Here is a 24,377-nt window from a genome sequence, read left to right on the forward strand (position 1 = left end):
AAAATATCCAGAAACACAGACACTTTCTCTGGGTCCGAGCTCTTTTACGATGGACTGAGGCGAAGTGGAAAATTGTCCCGAGGTCTGACGAATCAAAAGTAGAAATTCTTTTTTAGAAATCATGGACACCACATCCTCCAGGCTAAAGAGGAGAGGGACCATCCGGCTTGTTATCAGTGCACAGTTCAAAAGCCAGTGTCTGTGATGGTATGAGGGAGCATTCTTGCTCATGACATGGGTAACTTGTACATCTGGGAAGGCATCATTAATACTGAATGATATAAACACGTTTCAGAGCAACGTGCTGCCATTCAGACAAAATCTTTTTCAGGGTAGGCCTTCCTTCTTTCAGCAAGACAATGCCAAACCGCTTTCTGCACATATTAAAACTGCAGGGCTCTGTAGTAAAAGAGTCCAGGTGCTAAACTGGCCTGCCTGCAGTCCAGATCTGTCTCCCATGTAAAACATTTGGTGTATTACGAAACAAAAAATATGACAAAGGAGACCCCGAACTGTTGAGCAACTGAAATTGTACATCAGGCAAGAATAGGACCACATTTCTCTTTCAAAACTACAGCAATTGGTCTCCTCAGTTCCCAAACATTTACAGAGTGTTGTTAAAAGTGGAGGTGATGCAACACAGTGGTAAACATGCCCCTGTCTCTAGTTTTTTTAAAATGTGTTACTAGTATCAAATTCAAAATGAGCATATATTTTTCAAAAAACAATATATTTTCTCAGTTTCAACATTTGATATGTTGTCTTTGTACTATTTTTAAAGAAATATAGGGTTTCCATGATTTGCAAATCATCACATTGTTTTTATTTTAGGGCTGTCGAAGTTAATGCAATAATAACACGTTAATGCACATTCCCGCCACTAATTTTTTTGATGTGTGATTAACGCACACATGTCCTATGCCCCTCCGCCGTAGTTTGGGAAATCAGGAAGTGACGTAGCGCGATCGAGCGATGTAACGAGTAACTGGTCGGCGTAAGTCGTGATAAATTGCACTTATGTACAGAATCAACTTGTTTTGTTGCATTCTGAATGTTGACATACCGTAAAATGTGTGTTTTATGTGCTTTTGATGGTTCAGAGAGTAGAAAAGAAGACATGTTAAGGTCCAGGTGTGTGTGAGTGAGTAAGCAAGCATGCACGCTGCACACTGGAGTGAGAGAGTTTGTTATATTCTGAGAAATGTGTGAGTGATGTAAAAGTGTTTATAAATGCAGTTTTTGCTCATGAATGTACTGTATATATTTACCAGTGAGTTTTGCATTTTACTGGAAAACATCTTTATGAAAGGAGTCAGTTGAGGTGGTTCGGGCATCTTGTTAGGATGCCCCCTGGACGCCTCCCAAGGGAGGTTTTCTGGGCATGCCCCACCGGGAGGAGACCCCGGGGCAGACCCAGAAACACGCTGGAGAGATTACATCCAATCCAATCCAATTTTATTTATAAAGCACAGTTTAAATAAACACAAAGGTTTCCAAAGTGCTGTACAATAAATAAACACAATAAAACTATACAATAAAATAACACCATAGAACATAATAAAAATAAATAATTAAATAGGCTGTCCACTCCAAATAAAATATCTGTGTACATAAAATCAACAACGTACATGGTGTTAAAAGCCAAAGAAAAGAGGTGCGTTTTAAGAAGAGTTTTAAAATTAGACAGTGAGGAGGCCTGTCTAATGTGCAGCGGCAATGCATTCCATAATTTTGGAGCTGCAACCGAAAAAGCCCGGTCCCCTCTGAGCTTCAGCCTCGTCTTGGGAACTCTCAGGAGCAGCTGATCAGCTGACCTGAGAGCTCAGCTGGGTGTATTGAGGTATTTCACCTGACGTCACAGGGTCACGTGACGCCCCGGTGTCCGCCATTTTGAAGGTCAAGCTAGCTAATGTCAACAACATAGTAGCTAGTATGTTACTGTAGCAATGTTTACGTTCAGTCATTTGGATGACTGTTAAAACCTTTCAGTCTCAAGTTTTTCCTTTACTGGATTTACTAGTTTACTGTAATTATGATCCAGCAGCTATTTACACCAGGGCTTTGAACCGGTTCAAGGAACGAAAACGAAAACCGGGAACTTTTTCTATTTCACATGGAACAGAAACGAAACCAGAAACTTTATTTTTTATGTTCCGGAACAGAAACGCTTATTAAAAATAATGGTAACCGGTTAATACCGGTTTTTATTTCGTTCCTCAAAGTTTCTGTAGCCTATAAATAGTCATTCTTCTCCTGCGCAAGTTTCTATGACCCGCTGGGGTTCACTTCCTGTGTGACGTTCGCTGATTGAATGGAGAGAGCGGGAAGGTGGACTGCCATCACGTCTCCATTACTGAGTGTCTGAGCAAAGAAGAGCCTGAACGTTGCAACCTCCCTGTTTGTAAAAATGTATCAGTTGTTGCCCTTCCCACGGGAATCATCGCGGGCTCAAGAGACGAGACCTGACGAGTTAGTTCGTTGGTAGCAGAACAAAATGTCTGGACACAAATCGGGTTTTCAGAAAAGGAAAGAAAGTAAACGGAGGGTCGAAAATACAAAAAAGGAGGCAGAAAATGCAAAACGAGTTTTAAGGTAGGACAAATGGTTACTTTTCTGAGGCAGCCCGCCGTGGCTGCCTGCAGGCTTATTTATTATAGCCCATTTAGTTAAAATAGTTGATATAAAATGTTTATAGTTATGTGATGGTTGTCCTGATTTAGACTGGTATTTTTTTTTTTTGGGGGGGGGGGTTGCGCGATGTTGCACCCGGGTCCAGATTAGGGCAGAACCGGCCCTGGCTACATTTCAGGTGTAGTTTGTTTTATGTATGTATGTACTTGCATAGATGTGTACTTGGTCTTCCAATATGGCGCCTAACAAAATCTCGCGGCGCGGTGACGTCATGCGGTAGCCCTCTATAGGGCCTGACTAGCCTTTGGTAACACACTAAACGAATTATCTTTCATTTTTGGCACTTTTTCTGTTTGTGTAGATGGGAAGACATACTGAGAATCCAAATCGCCAACATTTGAAATAATAATTGTTTTGAATTATTTCTTGTCTTATTTAATGAAGGTTGTAATAGAATTAGCCTACATTTGGCTTAAGCTGGATGAGACAGAGACATAATTTTATAGCCATTTGCTAAACAGCTGACAGGGAACGTAATTAACCGTTCCGGGAACGAAATTTTTTTGTTCTAACCGGTTCGGGAACGTCTATTTAATGGTGGAACCCAAAACCGGAAACGTTAAAATTCAGTTTCTGTTCGGAACGAACCAATAGGAAAAAAATTCTGGTTCAAAGCCCTGATTTACACCGGATCCAGTGTAAATAGCTGCCGGAGCGCACTCCGGCTTGCTCCCCCTCAAATTAAGCAGCGCACTCCGGCTTGCTCCCGGAGTGCTCCGGCCGAGGTTCCGGAGCGCGCTCCGGCAGCTATTTACACTGGATCCGGTGTAAATAGCTGCCGGATCATAATTACAGTAAATTAGTAAATCCAGTAAAGGAAAAACTTGAGACTGAAAGGTTTTAACAGTCATCCAAATGACTGAACGTAAACATTGCTACAGTAACATATTCGCTACTATGTTGTTGACATTAGCTAGTGCTAACAGCTAGCTGCTAGTACACTGCTACAACACAGACACAGACCCTAATAATACAGTTCTTGGTCATTGCCTGGTAACAGCAAATTTATAACGGGCCATGTCTCAACAGACTAAGAAGTTATTTCAATGACATTTAATAACATTTTGTTTATCCTGAGGACCGAAAGTAAATGAAAATGTGAACAAACCTTAGCTGTAATAAGATGGCGACCACCGGCTCCAGGGCCGACCCGCTGATGTAGGCATGTTACCCAGCCTGACACAAAATATTTGTAGGCATCCAAACTCTTATACGCTTTCAGATCAATACCTGTGTATGGCGATGGGTTTTTAACGACATAGGTATACAGATCGTGTGGGCCGAAGTCAGGTAAAGACGAGGGCTTCGTGTACTTCCGTACGTTAGTGAACAATCCTGGTGGAAGCAGGTAAACGTCGTTCTCTAAGCCTGCTAACCTCCATTTTTGCAAATACCTCTCCCTCTGCTCGCCCTGTAAATGCCCTACGTCGCTGGATAGTGAAGGTGTTTTCTGCATCTCGCTCCTTTTTCTTTTATGTTTTTCGTTTGTCGCCTTCCTCGCATTCAAACTGATTCGAGCCGTGACGTCCAAAATGGCAGCCTAACGATGCATCACATGACTTGGTCACGTGGGTGAACAACCTCAATAGGGGTATAGCAGCCCAGAGAGGTACGATGGAGCAAGACCATTTAAAGATTTAAAAACAAATAAAAGAATTTGAAAATGAATTCTAAAATGGACGGGTAGCCAGTGGAGCAAAGCTAAACTCGGTAAAACGTGCTCAAATTTCCTTGTGCCAGTTAAAAGACGTGCGGCTGCATTTTGTACTAGTTGAAGATGTGCAATGGAGGACCCACCGACCCCCATATAAAGTGCATTGCAGTAATCTAGCCGAGTGGTCACAAAGGCATGAATTACTGTTTTAAAGTGCTGTCTGGGTAAAAAAGGTTTTATTTTTGCCAACTGCCGCAACTGAAAATAGCTTCCTTTCACTACTGCTTTAATCTGGCTATCAAACTTAAGGTCCCCGTCCACTTTTACCCCCAAATCATTAACTATAGGTTTGGCATATTGTGCCAAGGAACCCAGATCGACTGAGGGGGTCACAGAGGTGCCACCAAAGACTATCACTTCAGTCTTTTTTTCATTAAAATTTAAAAAGTTTAGAGACATCCAAGCCTTAACATCCTCTAAACAATTTAACAGTGGCTTAAGGGAGTATGAATCAGCCTTTTTTAGGGGCACATAAATCACATACATCTCTCGGCTGGTGTGGGAACGCCTCGGTATTCCCCCGGAAGAGCTGGTGGAGGTGCCGGGGAGAGGGAAGTCTGGGCTGCTCTGCTTAGGCTGCTACCCCCGTGATCCGGATAAGCGGTAGAAGGTGGATGGATGGATGGATGGATCTTTATGAGCTGTGTGGCATAGCGTAGTTCTGTCAGGCCACAAAGTCAATCTCAGCCCACATCAGCCGTCAGCTCAGCTGATTCCCTTCTACGCATTCTATACATGCCTTCATCTCTAGTAGGGTTGATTACTGCAATGGCCTTTTCACAGGCCTGCCAAAAAAGACCATCAAACGACTTCAGCTGGTTCAAAATGCAGCGGCGAGGGTTCTCACACGAACAAAAAGAACAGAGCACATTACTCCAATTCTAAGGTCCCTTCACTGGCTTCCAGTAAGCTACAGAATTGACTTTAAAGCATTGCTGCTGGTGTATAAATCTCTAAATGGTACAGGGCCCAATTACCTCTCTGATATGTTGCAGCGGCCTAACCCAATCAGATCTACCAGATCGCAACAGAAAAATTTACTATTAAAACCAGTTGTTAAAACAAAGTGTGGTGAAGCAGCTTTTAGCTACTATGCAGTACATCTATGGAACCAACTGCCAGAGGACATTAAAAATGCTCCTGCTGTTGGCAGCTTCAAATCTAGGTTAAAGACCAAGCTGTTTTCAGATGCTTTCTGTTAAATAATTAATATTTTTACATTTTTTATAATCTTTACTTTCTCTGCATGTTTTAAATTTACTTTAATTTTATTCTATTTTATTCCGCTGGTTTCTTTTTCTTCTTTTTTCTTTTTGGCATTTTATTATTTTATTTCTACTGTTGTTTAATTCTTATTATTTTCTTTTAATTCTTTTAATTAATTGTTTTAGATTAAAAATAAAATTATTTTATGTAATTTTATTTCTCTATTGTTTACTGTTTTTGTTTTTGCTTCTGTAAAGCACATTGAACTGCCATTGTGTATGAAATGTGCTATATAAATAAACTTGCCTTGCCTTCTATTGGCATTTATCTCATATTTAAGCTGCTTTAACCTGCCTACCTTTGCTGCTTCCTCTGCAAGCCATTTTGCAACCCACCTCCACCTCAGCTCTTCCCCTTTCATGCTGTCTGACTAATCAGTGTCACTTCTGTATCACTGATGCTGGCTCACAACCCAGTCCAGGCCACCTTCTTCCATTGCTCCATGGTCCAGTTCTGGTGCTCACGTGCCTGTTGTAGGCACTCCTCTTGGCGGACAGGGGTCAACATGAGCGCCCTGATCATTCTGCAGTTCCTCAGCCCATACAAAGCAAGCTGTGATGCACTGTGTGTTCTAACACCTTTCTATCATAGCCAGCATTACATTTTCTAGCAAGTTGTGCTACAGGTGCTCTTCTGTGGTTCACTGATGGTCCTTACTTGGACCACTTTCTGATAGATAACAATTACTGCATACCAGGAACACTCCCATGATCTACAGTTTTGGAGATGTGTTGACCCAGTCATCTAACCATTGGATTTAGCCCTTGTCAAAGAGGCTAAGGTCCCTAATCCGTACCATTTCCGTTGCTGCCGTCCTCCTTGATTTAACCGTTCTACATATTCACGTGGAAGGTTCCAGAACAGAGCCACCTGCCAAATACAATTCATTGCAAATATTGCAACGTAAATAAAGTTCCTTGACAAAAGTGGTTCTGACGGAACAAATGTGTTTATTTGGGTTTTGTATTTTTAATTTCCTTTATTTAAACAGAGCCACTAGTGTTGTCCAAAGTCCACATCACTGAGTTTTAGTTTATTTTATTGCATCGTTTGAGGCTGGAAGTTAAATCCAGAACTAGAGGAAAATACTGTATTGTTTGGTTCACAGTGAAATTGTGCGAAACTCTCAAAATTCAAAAGTGAACGCTGCTTTATTATTGAAATGCAGTGGGGGAATAAAATACCCACAAAAATATTTTTGCTGTGCCCAGCTTTATCCTTCCTGACCTGGTCACATACATTTACATAAAGCAAGCAGATTTGTCCGCGTCCACGCCACAAAAACTTGAAAAATATCCCTTAGAACCAGGGCTTTGAACCGGTTCAAGGAACGAAAACGAAAACCGGGAACTTTTTCTATTTCACATGGAACAGAAACGAAACCAGAAACTTTATTATTTTTTATGTTCCGGAACAGAAACGCTTATTAAAAATAATGGTAACCGGTTAATACCGGTTTTTATTTCGTTCCTCAAAGTTTCCGTAGCCTACAAATAAAAAAGCCATTCTTCTCCTGCGCAAGTTTCTATGACCCGCTGGGGTTCACTTCCTGTGTGACGTTCGCTGACTGAATGGAGAGAGTGTATAGATGTGTACTTGGTCTTCCAATATGGCGCCTAACAAAATCTCGCGGCGCGGTGACGTCATGCGGTATCCCTCTATAGGGCCTGACTAGCCTTTGGTAACATACTAAACGGATTATCTTTCATTTTTGGCACTTTTTCTGTTTGTGTAGATGGGAAGACATACTGAGAATCCAAATCGCCAACATTTGAAATAATAATTGTTTTGAATTATTTCTTGTCTTATTTAATGAAGGTTGTAATAGAATTAGCCTACATTTGGCTTAAGCTGGATGAGACAGAGACATAATTTTATAGCCATTTGTTAAACAGCTGACAGGGAACGTAATTAACCGTTCCGGGGACGAAATTTTTTTTTGTTCTAACCGGTTCGGGAACGTCTATTTAATGGTGGAACCCCAAACTGGAAACGTTAAAATTCCATTTCTGTTTGGAACGAACCAATAGGAAAAAAATTCTGGTTCAAAGCCCTGCTTAGAACAGATGATAAATGTGCAATTAATCTTGATTAAATATTTTAATCGATTGACAGCCGGGTTTTATTTGCAGTGTACATGGTGTCCCAACTTTTTTGGAAACGGGGTTGTATTCTGATTCAAGTTTGTAGATGAATGTTTCTCATTTTAAGATAAAAGTTAGATTAATAACAGATTATTAGGCTGTAGAGAAGAAGAGCTACTAAAAGTGGTGTTGGCATTGTTCCTTTTGTATCGCGTGTGTGTGTGTGTGTGTAGGTGATTGATATGAATGAGTACCAGAGGAAAAGGTTTGCATGCAGGATCATCGACTGTCTCTTTAACACCGTAACAGGGAAGAAAATTGCCTTGCTAGGCTTCTCATTCAAGAAAGACACGGGGGACACCAGGTACGTACACACACACACACACACACACACACACACACACACACACACTTCCCATGTGGCATCAAATTCATCAACATTTCTTTTGAAATTCACTGAAAGTGCGTCATTCCCTATTATGCCTTAGGTGTCTCATGCACGCACACACACACACACACACACACACACACACACACACACACACAAAGCTTACATTTATAATTTTTTTTAGTGTCTCAATGTGTCATGAAAAACACATCTTAAATGCTTGATCTTTTCAGTATAAACAGTGCTAAGTTCACTGTACTGATGTATACTGTCTATCAGTACATCACCTCCCAGATGGAAGGTTTTTTTTTTTTTTAATTGAACAAAAGTTGTAAAGCTCATTTTTGGAGACGTCATGGTTGTTGGTACACTTATTAAAAATGTGATTGTAATCTGGGGACATTTGGATTTGTGATTTATCGCTGTAGTCATGTTTTTAGATCCAGAGTAAACATACTGACGTGTGTGTGCGCATTCCCAGAGAGTCATCCAGTATCTATATTTCTAAATATTTGATGGACGAAGGAGCCAAGCTGCACATCTTTGACCCTAAAGTGCCAAAAGAACAGATCATACAGGACCTGTCCCAACCCAGCATCTCTGGAGACAATCCTGAGAGAGGTGTGTGTGTGTGTGTGTGTGTGTGTGTTGTGTTATCAGAGATGGACAAAGTACCCAACTTCATTACTGAAGTACAGATCCCACTGGTTAACTGTGACTCCGATACAAGTGAAAGTTGTCCAGTCAAATTTTTGCTCAAGTTAAAGTACTGAAGTACTTGCTTTTAAAAATACTTAAAGTGCTGATGACACGTTTTTGACATCTTTGGCGATGTTTTATAACATAAAAAATAATTCCCGATGATCCATATATTAATTCACGAAGGCGCCTATTTTACAAGTTATGATAAAAACGCGGCTATTTGGGCAAATTTGACAGGGCTGCAGCACCCAGGAGACAAAGGAGGAGGAGGAGCTATATGACGTCAGCGAAAGAACCTTCCTCCTAACTTACCAGTTTATTGTTGATGCGACAGGTGTTCAGTTTATCATTATTAGTATTATTATTATACATACATACACATACACATATATATATATTTATTAGTTATTATGCCTTCGCGTTGTGTTGCCGGCTTTTGCTCCAAAACCTACAAGGATGGGGTAAGTTTATTCAAGTTTCCCAGAGATCCCGAGCTGCATGCGAAGTGGGTGAAGTAAGTCAGGCGCACTCATGACAAGTGGGAGCCCTCACCAACATCCGTCCTGTGCTCTGAACACTTCGATTTGGATTGTTTTGACACCCTTCCCAGCTTAAAAGAATCTCTTGGGTGTTCAGTTCAGCACAAACGTGTGTTACTACCATCAGCAGTGCCTACACAGTGTTGCCAGATTGGGAGGTTTCCCGCCCAGTTGAGCGGTTTCAAGTGCATTTTGGTGGGTTTTGAACATATTTTGGGCTGGAAAACGTCAGTAGTATCTGTTGCCAGATACTGCTGAAGTTTTCCAGCCCAAAATATGTTCAAAACCCACCAAAATGCACTTGAAACCGCCCAACTGGGCGGGATTCCTCCCAATCTGGCAACACTGCCAGTATTCCGGAGGGGGTCTACTCGTAGCTACGCCGGATCCAAAGACAGTCCTCCTGTCAGAACATGTGTTGTGAAACGACATAAGATAAAGGTACGTAGAGCTATAGATTCTACATGATAATCATAAATGTAATCATAAAGTCGGCGTGATATCAGTCATGTATTTGCTTGTGAAAGCTTGCGGCTTTCATGTAACTACCGCCTAGCAACGAGAGGCAAAGGGTAAAGAGGGTAGGCTATCATAGATTCTATTCAGAAGAGATCAACACAATTCTAGACTCCCAGAAGAGGAAGAGCTAGCACTAGAGAGTTCACCGGCATTTTCATGCGCCATTTCCATTGAGTAGAACCAGAGTAGAACAGCCAGTGAACCGCAGCGTGTTCTCCCGCTGACGTCACAACATGGCCGCGAGCCACGGACCCAGTTTTCTTGCGCTGTGCAATTAAAAGTTGGATATTTGCGTAACAACAGCTTCTTTTCACGTAATTATAACAGAAATCTAACATGTTTGCCATGTTGTATAGTTTATTTAAGAAATTGCATAGAGTCATGTTCGTGTCATCAGCCCTTTAAGTATTAAAAGTACATTGCAACAAGGACTTCAGATAAGCTTACAAAACCTAATGCCATTACCAAGGACAGAAATACGAATTCACAAAATGAACGCATGCTGTGCCATCATGGTGGTTTAACGTTAAGATAGCTAATCAGTGAAACTCCACCTGACGTGCTAGCAAACTCTTTTCAAACTCAAAATCATATTGGGTATCTAACGTTCCTAGAAAAGAAAGATTTCTACATTCTGTTTATTTGGCAAGATTATGCTAAAACATACTTCTGAAAGCACTTCAGATAAGTTAACGTGATTCATGTTAGCGTAACTCTGTTTTTACATGCTAACTAACAATGTCCAAGTTAACTAGCTATGTGTTAACGTTAGCCGTGGACAAAGCGATGGCAACTTGGCGGGCAAATCCATAGAAAGTTATTTGACTAACCAGACCGCATAGCTATTGCAACGTTATCGCTAGCTTTAAAAGCACAGACAACTTCGTTGCAAGCTTTCTCTTGGAATAAAATGTTTATATAGCTCAGTACGGTTCTGCAGGTCGGCCGGCAAGTTTTTGTAGGCTGTGATGTGGTTCGTTTTCAACAAACATTTAAAACGAAACGTACACTACCGTTCAAAAGTTTGGGGTCACTTTGAAAGGTCCTTATTTTTGAAAGAAAAGCACTGTTCTTTTCAATGAAGATCACTTTAAACTAATCAGAAATACACTCTCTACATTGCTAATGTGGTAAATGACTATTCTAGCTGCAAATGTGTGGTTTTTGGTGCAATATCTCCATAGGTGTATAGAGGCCCATTTCCAGCAACTCTCACTCCAGTGTTCTAATGGTACAATGTGTTTGCTCATTGCCTCAGAAGGCTAATGGATGATTAGAAAACGCTTGTACAATCATGTTAGCACAGCTGAAAACAGTTGAGCTCTTTAGAGAAGCTATAAAACTGACCTTCCTTTGAGCAGATTGAGTTTCTGGAGCATCACATTTGTGGGGTCGATTAAATGCTCAAAATGGCCCGAAAAATGTCTTGACTATATTTTCTATTCATTTTACAACTTATGGTGGGAAATAAAAGTGTGACTTTTCATGGAAAACACAAAATTGTCTGGGTGACCCCAAACTTTTGAGCGGTAGTGTAGCTTTAATCCTTTCAGAAAACTGAAACATGGGTTCATGGGCCATGAGTGCGTGCGTTCTCCAGAAGAACCGCCTCCTTCCATTCTGCCATCAACCGATCGTGTTAAATAACGGTGCTGAGAAATCACTGAGCTTGATTTTATACAGTCTATGGATGTGACGCGACCCTAGTGATTACTGATCGACTGTCTCAGTGTCACCTGCGAAAAAACCAATCACGTTTTAGAAAAGAAAAGAAAAAAACATCCACTTTCAAAGCTGCTTCATAGTAACGAGGACCTTGATGGAAATGTAGTGGAGTGAAAAGTACAATATTCGTGTTTCAAATGTAGTGAAGTTAAAGTCATAATAATACTCAAAGTACAGATACTCAAAAAGCGTACTCAAGTAAATGCACTTCGTTATTGTCCACCTCTGGTTGTTATGTACTGCATGTCTGATCCGGAGCCACGTGATCACTGCATCTCGGACCTCCTGAAGTGGTTTAAGGATCAGACGTAAAGCGGTTTTAACTGTGTACGGGGTGTTTCTGATTTTCTGATATGTAAATTACACAGTAGAATGTGTTAATTGTGTGTGTGTGTGTGTGTGTGTGTGTGTGTGTGTGTTGTGCTCTTTCCTCAGTATCTGAGCTGGTAACTGTGTCATCAGATCCTTATGAAGCCTGTAAAAGTGCGCATGCACTAGTGATCTGCACCGAATGGGACATGTTTAAGGTACACACGCATCACTATACAGGCAACTCCAGAAGTTTTAGCACCCATCAAGAAATTACTACTTCAAAACATGCTTGAACAGAAGACACTGTAAAGTTTTGTGTAAGAAAACAGCCATTTTTATGAACAGTGCATTTTTTTTTACCCTGTAAAAACCTGGTTTCTAATTTATTCACAGTAGTAATATGAGATGATGTTTTGCGATTTTTTTTTTTTTTTGTACAATTTTCCTTGTTCTTCTAAAGGGTGACGAAACTCTGGAGTTGACTGTACCTTTATTACACTGTGGCGGTCGGTGAAAACCTTGTTGTGTGACCTGTGCAGTGTGCGTCCAAGCTTTTGCATACGTCATTGTACCCCCGCTCCGAGGGGGGGGGGGGGGGGGGGGGGATACTGGTTTACCTCTGTCCATCCGTCCGTATCGCCGTCTGTCCGAAACACCTTTTTTCTCAGCAACCACAAATCACAACACCTTGATATTTGGTACCGAGCTTTAGCTTGGGGTTCTTTTTTTTTTTTTTACATGTATTTTTATTATTTCAAAAGATATATATGTCACAGTACAATATTATATTACACTCAAAGTCCTTATAACCCATATCCCACCCACAACGTTCCTGCCGGGAAAGAAAAAAAAAAAACAAAAAAAAAAACACACAAACAACAAACAAAAATCACACAAGAGGGGAAGGGAGGGGAGGGCTCAGTTGAAAGTGTATAGTTTGCACTACACTACTGGGTCAAGCTATGAGGAAGGCAATGTGGTAAGTTCGTCAAAGTATGTCAGTAAAGGGTCCCAGGTTTTAAAGAACTTCCCTGTTGACCCTCTGAGGGTGAACTTAATCTTTTCAATTTTCAGAAACATCATCATGTCAGAGAGCCATGTTGAAGCTTTTGGTGAAGTTGCTGACTTCCATTCCATCAATATACGTCTCTTCGCAATTAAAGTAGCAAAAGCAACAATGTCTTCTTTGCGATTAGGCATTAAATAATCTCCACTCCCTGTGACCCCAAATATGGCTGTTATAAAAGTAGGTTGTAAATCTAAATCAAAGGCTTCATTTAAGATATCAAATACTGACGTCCAGAAGTCCTGAAGTCTTGGACACGACCAAAACATATGAGAGAGGTCTGCTCGGCCTTGTTTACAACGGTCACATAAGTCAGTTGTATTGGGATATATTTTTGCCATCTTGACTTTACTATAGTGCAAGCGGTGTAGGACTTTAAACTGAATTATATTTAACCGTGCGCAAGAAGTTGTCCCATTCACCCAACACAAAGCTCTGTCCCATGCTGCCTCTGGAATTTTTGTACCTAGTTCTTCTTCCCATTTTATTTTAATGCCATCCATAGAGACCTTGTTAGCTGCCATAATCAAATTATAAATTTTTGAAATTTGACCTCCAAAAATTAGAGGAATTTCCAATATATCCTCTACATGTGAGGGCGCTGGCAATTGAGGAAATGATGGAAAATGGGTTTGAATGAAATGACGTATCTGGAGATACCTGAAAAAGCTAGTTCTTGGAAATTGAAATTTGTTTACCAGCTCAGTGAAGCTTAGGAAAACCCCCTTTATGAAGAAATCTTTGCAAGTCTTAAGGCCCATGTGTTCCCATTGTTTGAAAGTGCCATCCAATCTGGAAGCTGGGAAAAGAGGGTTATCACAAATAGGGCTAAGCATGGAAAGCTCAGTCAAATGGAATGTTTGTCTAAATTGCATCCAAATTCTAAGCGTTGAAGTTATCACTGGGCTAAAACAGAAGCGTGAGGGGGAAAAGGGGAGTCTTGATGTAAGTAAAGCAGTGAGAGATGACCCTTTACAAAATTGTGCCTCAGCACGGCACCAGTCTATATTAGGGGATTGAAACCAATATAATATTTTTTGCAAATTTGCCGCCCAGTAATAAAACATAAAATTTGGAAGAGCCAGTCCTCCACTTTGCTTAGGCCTTTCAAGGAATGTTTTACGAATTCTTGAAATTTTACCTCCCCATACAAAACTTAAAATTAACCCATCTAGGGAGCGGAAGAAAGATTTCGGGAGAAAAAATGGAATACTTTGAAATAAGTATAAAAACCGTGGCAGCACATTCATCTTGATACAGTTAATTTTCCCAGCTAATGACAAATAAATAGTGCTCCATCGTTGAAGATCAGATTTTAATTTTTCAAGTAAAGGAGTGAAATTGCCCTCATACAGACCAGAAAATGTAGGGGTAATATTAATTCCCAAGTATTTAAACCCAGATTCAGAAACACTAAAAGGTAAGTCAGCCTCTTTGATTGTATGGGTTTTATCATTGATGGGGAAACACACGCTTTTTGAATAATTAATTTTGTATCCTGAAAATCTACTGAAATCCCCCAAAATACTCAAAATCACTGGTGTACACAATGAGGGGTCTGTTACGTAAATTAGAAGATCGTCTGCATATAAAGAAATTTTATAATCTGTATCCATTCTTCTTATACCCTGTATAGACTGCGTGGTTCTGAGTTTTAGCGATAAAGGTTCTATTGCCAAAACAAATAGCAATGGGCTGAGAGGACAGCCTTGCCGTGTTCCTCTGGATAAAGGAAAATATTGAGAACAAACTTTATTAGTGACTACTGCAGCTTTTGGAGAGGAATATAACAGCCTCACCCAGGACACAAACTTGGGTCCAAACCCAAATTTAGTCAATACATAAAACAGGTAGTTGAATTCTAGTCTATCAAAGGCCTTCTCCGCGTCCAGGGAAACAACCGCCTCTGGTGTGTCCCCAGACGACGGAGAGTATACTACATTTAAGAGCCTGCGGATGTTAATGAATGAGTGACGGCCCTTAACAAAACCTGTTTGGTCAGTTGAAACTATGCCTGTTATCACTGTATTTATTCTAGCAGCTAAAACCTTGGAGAGTATCTTCACATCCACATTTAACAGTGATATGGGTCTATAAGAGCTACAGTCTGTTGGTTCCTTGCCAGGTTTCAGCAGGACTGTGATAAGCGCTTCTGTGAGAGTTTGTGGAAGGGCAGACTTCTCAAATGAATGGTTGAACAGACTGAGTAGCAAAGGTGTTAGCTGTAAGGAAAATTTCTTATAAAATTCAACGGGAAAACCATCGGGTCCAGGCGTTTTTCCGCTCTGCATTTCTCTGATTGAGTTTTCTATTTCCTGCTTATCAAGGGGTCTCTCTAGATCTTCACATTGATCCTGTGAAATTGTTGGGATATTCAAATTTTCTAGAAATTCTTCCATGAACAGAGTGTCAGGGGGGGATTCTGTTGTGTATAATGTTGAGTAAAATTCCTTAAAAGTATTGTTAATTTCCAGGGGATCTACTGTCAATTCTTGATTATTTTTCCTAATAGTGGGTATAAGACGAGATGCTGACCTACCCTTCAGCTGGTGAGCAAGAAGGCGACCTGCCTTTTCACCATGTTCATAAAAAAATGTGCGTGACCGTAACAAGTTATACTCTGTTTTCTCTGTGGATAATAACTCATATTGAGTTTTAAGATTTAGTTTTTCTTTATATAGTTCTGGCGTTGGGGTCTTGGAGTATTGATTATCAATGTTTGAAATAGAATTAATTAGCCTTTCCTGTGTTTGTCTTCTATCTTTATTGCGTGATGCTGAAAATGATATAATTTGGCCCCTCAAAACAACTTTTAATGTTTCCCATAATAATGATGGTGATATAGAGTCAGTCTGATTGGTTAACAGAAAATCATCTATTGCTTTGGAGATGAACTTACAAAAATTTTTATCTGAAAGTAAAGCTGTGTTCAGCCTCCAGGTTGGTCGTGAAGAGTAATTAAGTGTAATGTTAACGTCAAGAATTACAGGTGCATGGTCAGATTCCACCATTGCTGAATATTGTACAGATTTAATAGAAGGTAGGAGACACTTGTCTATGAAAAAATAATCTATTCTTGAATATGACTGATGTACATGAGAGAAACAAGAAAATTCTTTTTTGCTGGGGTATAAAAACCTCCACGGATCTACACAACCTATGTGAGTCATGAGGCTAGAAAGGGCCCTGGACATCTTTGATGTGGGTATGACCCTGGGGTTTGAACGGTCCAGGGAGGTATCCATGACACAATTCATGTCCCCACCAAATATTAGACGTTGACTGTTCAAATCTGGTAATAAGGACATTATTTTCTTAAAAAAATCAGCATCGTCCCAATTGGGGGCATAAATGCAAACTAACACCACAGGGCTGTGAAAAAGCCTACCTGACACTATGATATAACGTCCTTGGGGATCTGAAATTATATCAGAAGCTGTGAATAGTATTTTTTTATGAATTAATATTGCCGTTCCCCTAGCCCTACTACTGAAAGATGAATGAAAGACTTGTCCTACCCAGTTTTTCCTGAGTAAGATTTGGTCTTGGATACGCAAATGCGTTTCCTGTAAAAATGCAATTTCAGTGCCCAGTCTTTTCAAGTGTGAAAATATACGGGCCCTTTTTACTGGACCATTCAGGCCTCTGACATTCCAACTAATAAACCGAACTGGTGACCCTCCAGCCATACCATTACTTCCTATGATCGCCTTTTCCTAATAATAGCAGAGCCTTAACAAGGGGGGAGGGGAGGGAAGGAGAAGAGAAAACAAACCGAAATCCCTGAGAAAGAAAACCCGGCCAACCCATACCCTGAACATATAAGAAAACACTAGGTTCATCTTTTGAACGACGATGAACCGCAGCCCTATTGTGGTTAAACTTCCAATTGTCCATGAAGCTTTAAGCTTACTAACATACATTAGGCTGCTCCCATTTGTGTCACTTTGACAAATAAACGCACATATTCAGCATATTCACTCCAAAAAAAGAAAGGAGATAAATCAATAAATTGCAATCTAACATAAAGTAGGTTATGACATAGCTATAGGCTAATGATGATGAATGTAGGCTGTAACTGTAGTTCAAATCAAAATTATCATGCTCCATGAATAAAAAACAATAACAAAATTTGTTGTAATTAAACAAAAAAAAAAAAAAAAAAAAAAAAAAAATGAAGAGGGCATTATCGTTACAACCACTTTGCATGAGGTAGAAACAATGTCCAAAAATAAATAGACCAGGCCTGGTCTTCTTTAGCATTTCAGTCTGATATGAACTATTCTAGAAAACTCAGACCACCATGAAAATCTAGTTCAAAGATAACCTGATTATTTCGTCAGCAATTCTAAATTTAACATTTTCGCAACACTGTGTGGCAAACTCAAACTCTGTATACCCATGGAGACAAAAGGATCGTTTCACCTGCACTGTTAAAGAGGAAGACTATGTCTGCGAAGCAACTGCAGGTTCAGTCCAATCGCGTGTGGCAATTTGGTTGTCATAGAACTCCTGGGCTTCCTCGGGTGTAGAGAACTCAAATGTCTTATCGCCGAGCTGAACTCGAAGCAGTGCGGGGTAACGCAGGTGGAATCGAATTTTCTTGTCGTAGAGAAGTTGCTTAACACCCTTGAAAGCTGCACGCTTCTTAGCCACATTTGCCGACATGTCGGGGTATATCCTGAGTGTAGATCCTTGGAACACCGCCTCGTGCATCCGCGCCCAACGCAGTATTTTTTCCTTCTCCTGAAACCGGTGAAAGCAGACCACGAAGGGACGGGGCGGCCCTCCATCATCGGGTTTTTGGCCGAGAGAGCGGTGTGCCCTCTCAAGTTCTGGTGGCTTGTCAAGCACGCCTTCACCCATCACTTCCATGAGCATCTGCGACACAAACTGAATAGGAGACTGGCCTTTCTCGCTGTCCTCGGGAACATTTAAAATTCTAAGATTGTTCCTACGGGAGCGATTCTCCAAGTCATCCACTCGGTCAAGCAGGAACTTATTTTGCTTTTCCAATTCCTTAATCCTTTTTTCGGCTGTATTCAGTGCGGCAAAATTGTCCCCAGCGAGGCTTTCGGTTACTTCTAGTCGTGCCTGAACACTATTCACAGTCTCTGTAAGCTCATTTACAGAAGAATGTAATGTGGCCACGGATTCCTGTATCAGTGTAGAAATATCCTCCTTCAGTGAGGCTCGTTGCTTATCTAACTCCGCCACAAGCTGGCTCATGGTAATTCCCGAAGCTGGAGTCGCTTCAGCCGCATTCGCCATTGTAGCCAGCTTGCTAGCAATGCTAGTTCGGGTAGCTGGATGTGAAGATGTCGTCTTGTTGGATTGCTTACTCATATTAAAATATCGACGTTTTCCTCTCAGTGTAGAAGCAGTAACACGAGTCTTGTTTTTGCAAAATTAAAATGCCAGATATGGCGTTTTAAAAGTTTACTTGAAAGGTTAAGTCGGGAGCTCGCTCTGCTTGCTGCCTATCTCTACATGGCCACACCGGAAATCTAGCTTGGGGTTCTATACCGCGTGTACCGTTTTCAGGTCTGTCGCACATCGACTTCCTGTTTACCGACTGAATGTGTTTACGAAACACATAGCGTGGATTTACAAAATTTTTCATCACACTTTTCTCAGCAACTACAAATCACAACTGCTTGATATTTGGTATTGAGCTTCAGCTTGGGGTTCTAATGAGGTTTTTCACCCACGTGACCAAGTCATGTGATGCATCGTTAGGCTGCCATTTTGGACGTCACGGCTCGAATCAGTTTGAATGCGAGGAAGGCGCCAAACGAAAAACATAAAAGAAAAAGGAGCGAGATGCAGAAAACACCTTCACTATCCAGCGACGTAGGGCATTTACAGGGCGAGCAGAGGGAGAGGTATTTGCAAAAATGGAGGTTAGCAGGCTTAGAGAACGACGTTTACCTGCTTCCACCAGGATTGCTCACTGACGTACGGAAGTACACGAAGCCCTCGTCTTTACCTGACTTCGGCCCACATGATCTGTATACCTATGTCGTTAAAAACCCATCGCCATACACAGGTATTGATCTGAAAGCGTATAAGAGTTTGGATGCCTACAAATATTTTGTGTCAGGCTGGGTAACATGCCTACATCAGCGGGTCGTCCCTGGAGCCAGTGGTCGCCATCTTATTACAGCTAAGGTTTGTTCACATTTTCATTTACTTTCGGTCCTCAGGATAAACAAAATGTTATTAAATGTCTCGTCTCGTCTTCTTCCGCTTATCCGGGACCGGGTCGCGGAGGCAGCAGTCTAAGCATGGAAGCCCAAACTTCCCTTTCCCCAGACACCTCGGCCAGCTCCTCGGGAAGAACACCGAGGCGTTCCCAGGCCAGCCGAGAGACATAGTCCCTCCAGCGTGTCCTGGGGTGTTATTAAATGTCATTGAAATAACTTCTTAGTCTGTTGAGACATGGCCCGTTATAAATTTGCTGTTACCAGGCAATGACCAAGAACTGTATTATTAGGGTCGGTGTCTGTGTTGTAGCAGTGTACTAGCAGCTAGCTGTTAGCACTAGCTAATGTCAACAACATAGTAGCTAGTATGTTACTGTAGCAATGTTTACGTTCAGTCATTTGGATGACTGTTAAAACCTTTCAGTCTCAAGTTTTTCCTTTACTGTATTTACTAGTTTACTGTAATTATGATCCGGCAGCTATTTACACCGGATCCAGTGTAAATAGCTGCCGGAGCGCACTCCGGCTTGCTCCCCCTCAAATTAAGCAGCGCACTCTGGCTTGCTCCCGGAGTGCTCCGGCCAAGGTTCCGGAGCGCGCTCCGGCAGCTATTTACACTGGATCCGGTGTAAATAGCTGCCGGATCATAATTACAGTAAACTAGTAAATACAGTAAAGGAAAAACTTGAGACTGAAAGGTTTTAACAGTCATCCAAATGACTGAACGTAAACATTGCTACAGTAACATACTAGCTACTATGTTGTTGACATTAGCTAGCTTGACCTTCAAAATGGCGGACACCGGGGCGTCACGTGACCCTGTGACGTCAGGTGAAATACCTCAATACCGTGTGTACCGTTTTCAGGTCTGTCGCACATCGACTTCCTGTTTACCGACTGAATGCGTTTACGAAACATATAGGGTGGATTTTGACGCTATTTCAGAATGCCAGTTTAGCAGGATGCTGTTTGAAATCCCTGGGGAGAGACACTGTTCTTTACTTACTTGTTTCAGGGTTAATTATTTGTTGAAGTCAACATTCGTAATAAGTGACCTATTCCTTCGATTGCTTGCATTCTGATACAGTGGGGCAAAAAAGTATTTAGTCAGTCACCAATTGTGCAAGTTCTCCCACTTAAAAAGATGAGAGAGGCCTGTAATTTTCATCATAGGTATACCTCAACTATGAGAGACAAAATGAGAAAAAAAATCCAGAAAATCACATTGTCTGATTTTTAAAGAATTTATTTGCAAATTATGGTGGAAAATAATACTTTGTTATATACCCTTTGTTGGCAATGACAGAAGTCAAACGTTTTCTGTAAGTCTTCACAAGGTTTTCACACACTGTTGCTGGTATTTTGGCCCATTCCTCCATGCAGATCTCCTCTAGAGCAGTGATGTTTTGGGGCTGTCGCTGGGCAACACGGACTTTCAACTCCCTCCAAAGATTTTCTATGGGGTTGAGATCTGGAGACTGGCTAGACCACTCCAGGACCTTGAAATGCTTGTTACGAAGCCACTCCTTCATTGCCCGGGCGGTGTGTTTGGGATCATTGTCATGCTGAAAGACCCAGCCATGTTTCATCTTCAATGCCCTTGCTGATGGAAGGTGGTTTTCACTCAAAATCTCACGATACATGGCCCCATTCATTCTTTCCTTTACACGGATCAGTCTTCCTGGTCCCTTTGCAGAAAAACAGCCCCAAAGCATGATGTTTCCACCCCCATGCTTCACACTAGGTATGGTGTTCTTTGGATGCAACTCAGCATTCTTTCTCCTCCAAACACGACAAGTTGAGTTTTTACCAAAAAGAAGTTTTTACCTCTTAAAGAAGTTGTTACAGGTCTGTGAGAGCCAGAAATCTTGCTTGTTTGTAGATGACCAAATACTTATTTTACCGAGGAATTTACCATTTAATTCATTAAAAATCCTACAATGTGATTTCCTGGATTCTTTCCCCCCATTCTGTCTCTCATAGTTGAAGTGTACCTATGATGAAAATTACAGGCCTCTCTCATCTTTTTAAGTGGGAGAACTTGCACAATTGGTGGCTGACTAAATACTTTTTTGCCCCACTGTATAAGCGAGAGCGGGGGGATACGTAAGCGATCAGTAGCTCACAGTTGATCTTGTTTAGAAAATGAGCAAAATGAAATTTAACTAGTAAGAGTGCATAAACCCGTATAACCATTTAGCAGTAGTTTTACCTTGTGTTTTGATATCAAGAGCTGTGATGAGCCCAGGTCGTGCTTTTTTTTTTTTTTTTTTTTTTTTTTGCTCGTGTGTGAACATGAAGCCTTTTTAACATTGTGTGTGTTTTGAAGGATCTGGATTACGCACAGATTTATCACCAGATGCTGAAGCCAGCATTCATATTTGATGGCCGCAGAGTCCTCGACCACTTACACCTCCAACTACAGAACCTCGGGTTTCAGGTCTGTGTCTCATTCTGTCATTTTGTTCATTACATCATATATTTAAACAGTGGAGCTTCATGTAATGTCTGTATTTGTGTGTGTAGATTGAGACAATTGGAAAGAAGGTGATGACCAGGCTTCCTTTCACACCCACGAACGCAGTCCCCAGGATCACCCTCAACGAACCACCAACTAAGAAATCCAAAGTCTGAGACATGGGTTTATTGACTGTCTTTTAAAACTGATGCTGAGCTTGTAATTCTCCTCTCGCAGCACCGTGTCCTACAGCTCCCTCATCATCTTTAGAGAACATCATGCTGCTGCATGTACGATCAGTAAAGAATTTTGCAGATTTAAAAAAAAAAAAAAAAGTAGAAATCCCTTTCACTTTGAGAACGTTTAGTTGTTCAGTCCTCGTTTTTGAGCGTGACGTGTTGTTACACGTATAATTGCAGTGAAAAAACAAACGCTTTTGAGTGTTTGTGCAGAGCCGTTAGTCAGGTTTTATACAGCGTGTCTGAAGTATGATGGATGATTGTGATTAATCATGTCATGTGAGATATGTGAACTTTATAAAAAAAAAACGATCATTTCATATTGTACAGATTAGTAACACTAACATGTAATATGGTTTTAAGACTTTCTTAAATGCATATGGACCAATTAAAACTTATTTTCATGAAATAAAACAAGTGAACAAATGCTTCAGAGTCATTTTATTACACTGTACAAGTCATGTTTAATTTCGAATCTTATTTCCACCGTATGCAATCTCTCTCTTTCTCAGTAAAAGTACTGATTTTTGGGCATCACTTCACCACCCACCACCCTGGTGATCCTGAGGGCGTGGTCCAAACAACTAATGCATTCTGAATAGGTCATTTTCTCCATAATATACATTTACGAATGTCTTCCTTCCATTCGCTTCGACGTCCTAGAAGACTTCATTACCCACAATCCATCCCTTCCCGTCCCACTACCATTAGAAAACTAATCAGATTTGACAGTGTGGACTAAAATAAACGTTTTCTGATATTCTCCGACTGGAGTGCAGAAGAGTAGACGGCATGGATAGAGTCCCATGTTCATGATGCACGTCGTTATTCCACCGTTCCTTCCGTCTTTCTCTTTTTCAGCAGGTTCTTTAGGAAGAACTCACCTGTGCAAATAAACACCAGACAGTTTTTGAAATATTTGGCTGTTCTACTAAGATGGCAGTGTGAAATATTCATACTGTATCTCAGGTCTGTACCCATACTGCAGTCAGCTTTGCCAAGTGTTCAATATGCAAAATCTGCACGAATTCTGATCCTCAATCTGAATTATAGTCAGTGCCAGAATTATTTGCACCCTTCATGAAAATGGCCGGGCGGCACGGTGGTGTAGTGGTTAGCGCTGTCGCCTCACAGCAAGAAGGTCCGGGTTCGAGCCCCGTGGCCGGCGAGGGCCTTTCTGTGTGGAGTTTGCATGTTCTCCCCGTGTCCGCGTGGGTTTCCTCCGGGTGCTCCGGTTTCCCCCACAGTCCAAAGACATGCAGGTTAGGTTAACTGGTGACTCTAAATTGACCGTAGGTGTGAATGTGAGTGTGAATGGTTGTCTGTGTCTATGTGTCAGCCCTGTGATGACCTGGTGACTTGTCCAGGGTGTACCCCGCCTTTCGCCCGTAGTCAGCTGGGATAGGCTCCAGCTTGCCTGCGACCCTGTAGAAGGATAAAGCGGCTAGAGATAATGAGATGAGATGAGATAATTACTGCAAGAAATACACACTCTTGTGGGGGGAACCTACCACTTTCTGATTTTCAGAAAGTCTTGGTCATCTGTCATCATGGGGGAAAATCAAACAACTTTCAGTACGAAGAAATCAGATAACCGATATAAGTGTTGCCAGGCAAAATGAACCTCGCCTGGCAGCACTTAAAAGAAATAAAAGCATAAAAGAAACCCATTTGTTGAATACATGACATTTGGACAGTTTGTCGATTCCCCTATTATTTCACGCACACTGCACCAGACGCAGGATAATGACGCTCGATTCACGCACTTGTGACAGCCGATCTTATCATATCTGATGTATTTTAACAGGAAGAAAAATGCGCAAGCGCAATCATCATTAATTATTAACTGAACCGTGTTAAATGCTCTCGGATTGCAATATTGCAAGATTTGATTTGTTTTTAGTTTTGTTCAGGAAAACATGATGAAATGTAACCACCGTGTTCTGCACATCTCTCTCTCTCTCTATCCATCTCTCCATCTTGCGTGCGCTACAGAGGAAGACTGTCGTGAACTGGCGGTTTCTCGTCTTGGGCGCTCGAAAAGATAACCATTTACTCGGGAATATCCTTGATAATCATCTGCCCCGGGTGGCACGGTGGCGTAGTGGTTAGCACTGTCGCCTCACAGCAAGAAGGTCCGGGTTCGAGCCCCGTGGCCGGCGAGGGCCTTTCTGTGCGGAGTTTGCATGTTCTCCCCGTGTCCACGTGGGTTTCCTCCGGGTGCTCCGGTTTCCCCCACAGTCCAAAGACATGCAGGTTAGGTTAACTGGTGACTCTAAATTGACCGCAGGTGTGAATGTGAGTGTGAATGGTTGTCTGTGTCTATGTGTCAGCCCTGTGATGACCTGGCGACTTGTCCAGGGTGTACCCCGCCTTTCGCCCGTAGTCAGCTGGGATAGGCTCCAGCTTGCCTGCGACCCTGTAGAACAGGATAAAGCGGCTAGAGATAATGAGATGAGATGAGATCA

General features: G+C 41.4%; 2 protein-coding genes across 4 annotated transcripts in view; one reads left to right on the top strand and one right to left on the bottom strand.

The window, feature by feature from the left end:
• Positions 1–22,336, top strand: part of ugdh (UDP-glucose 6-dehydrogenase) — a 41,253-nt gene extending 18,917 nt beyond the window's left edge. The window contains exons 8-12 of the mRNA XM_060916512.1: positions 7,989–8,119; positions 8,625–8,764; positions 12,064–12,155; positions 21,542–21,652; positions 21,739–22,336. Of these exons, the coding sequence (XP_060772495.1) occupies positions 7,989–8,119; positions 8,625–8,764; positions 12,064–12,155; positions 21,542–21,652; positions 21,739–21,846 (582 nt within the window). The 3' untranslated portion in view covers positions 21,847–22,336. The remainder of the gene's footprint in view (positions 1–7,988; positions 8,120–8,624; positions 8,765–12,063; positions 12,156–21,541; positions 21,653–21,738) is intronic.
• The window catches only part of lias (lipoic acid synthetase), a 56,898-nt gene continuing 54,854 nt past the window's right edge, over positions 22,334–24,377 (bottom strand). For all 3 annotated transcript variants that reach the window (XM_060916514.1, XM_060916513.1, XM_060916515.1), the window contains exon 11: positions 22,334–22,793. In XM_060916514.1, coding sequence (XP_060772497.1) covers positions 22,735–22,793 — 59 coding nt within the window. In that variant the 3' untranslated portion in view covers positions 22,334–22,734. The remainder of the gene's footprint in view (positions 22,794–24,377) is intronic.

The sequence above is a fragment of the Neoarius graeffei genome, chromosome 3 (assembly GCF_027579695.1).
Source record: "Neoarius graeffei isolate fNeoGra1 chromosome 3, fNeoGra1.pri, whole genome shotgun sequence".
Lineage (NCBI taxonomy): Eukaryota > Metazoa > Chordata > Actinopteri > Siluriformes > Ariidae > Neoarius > Neoarius graeffei.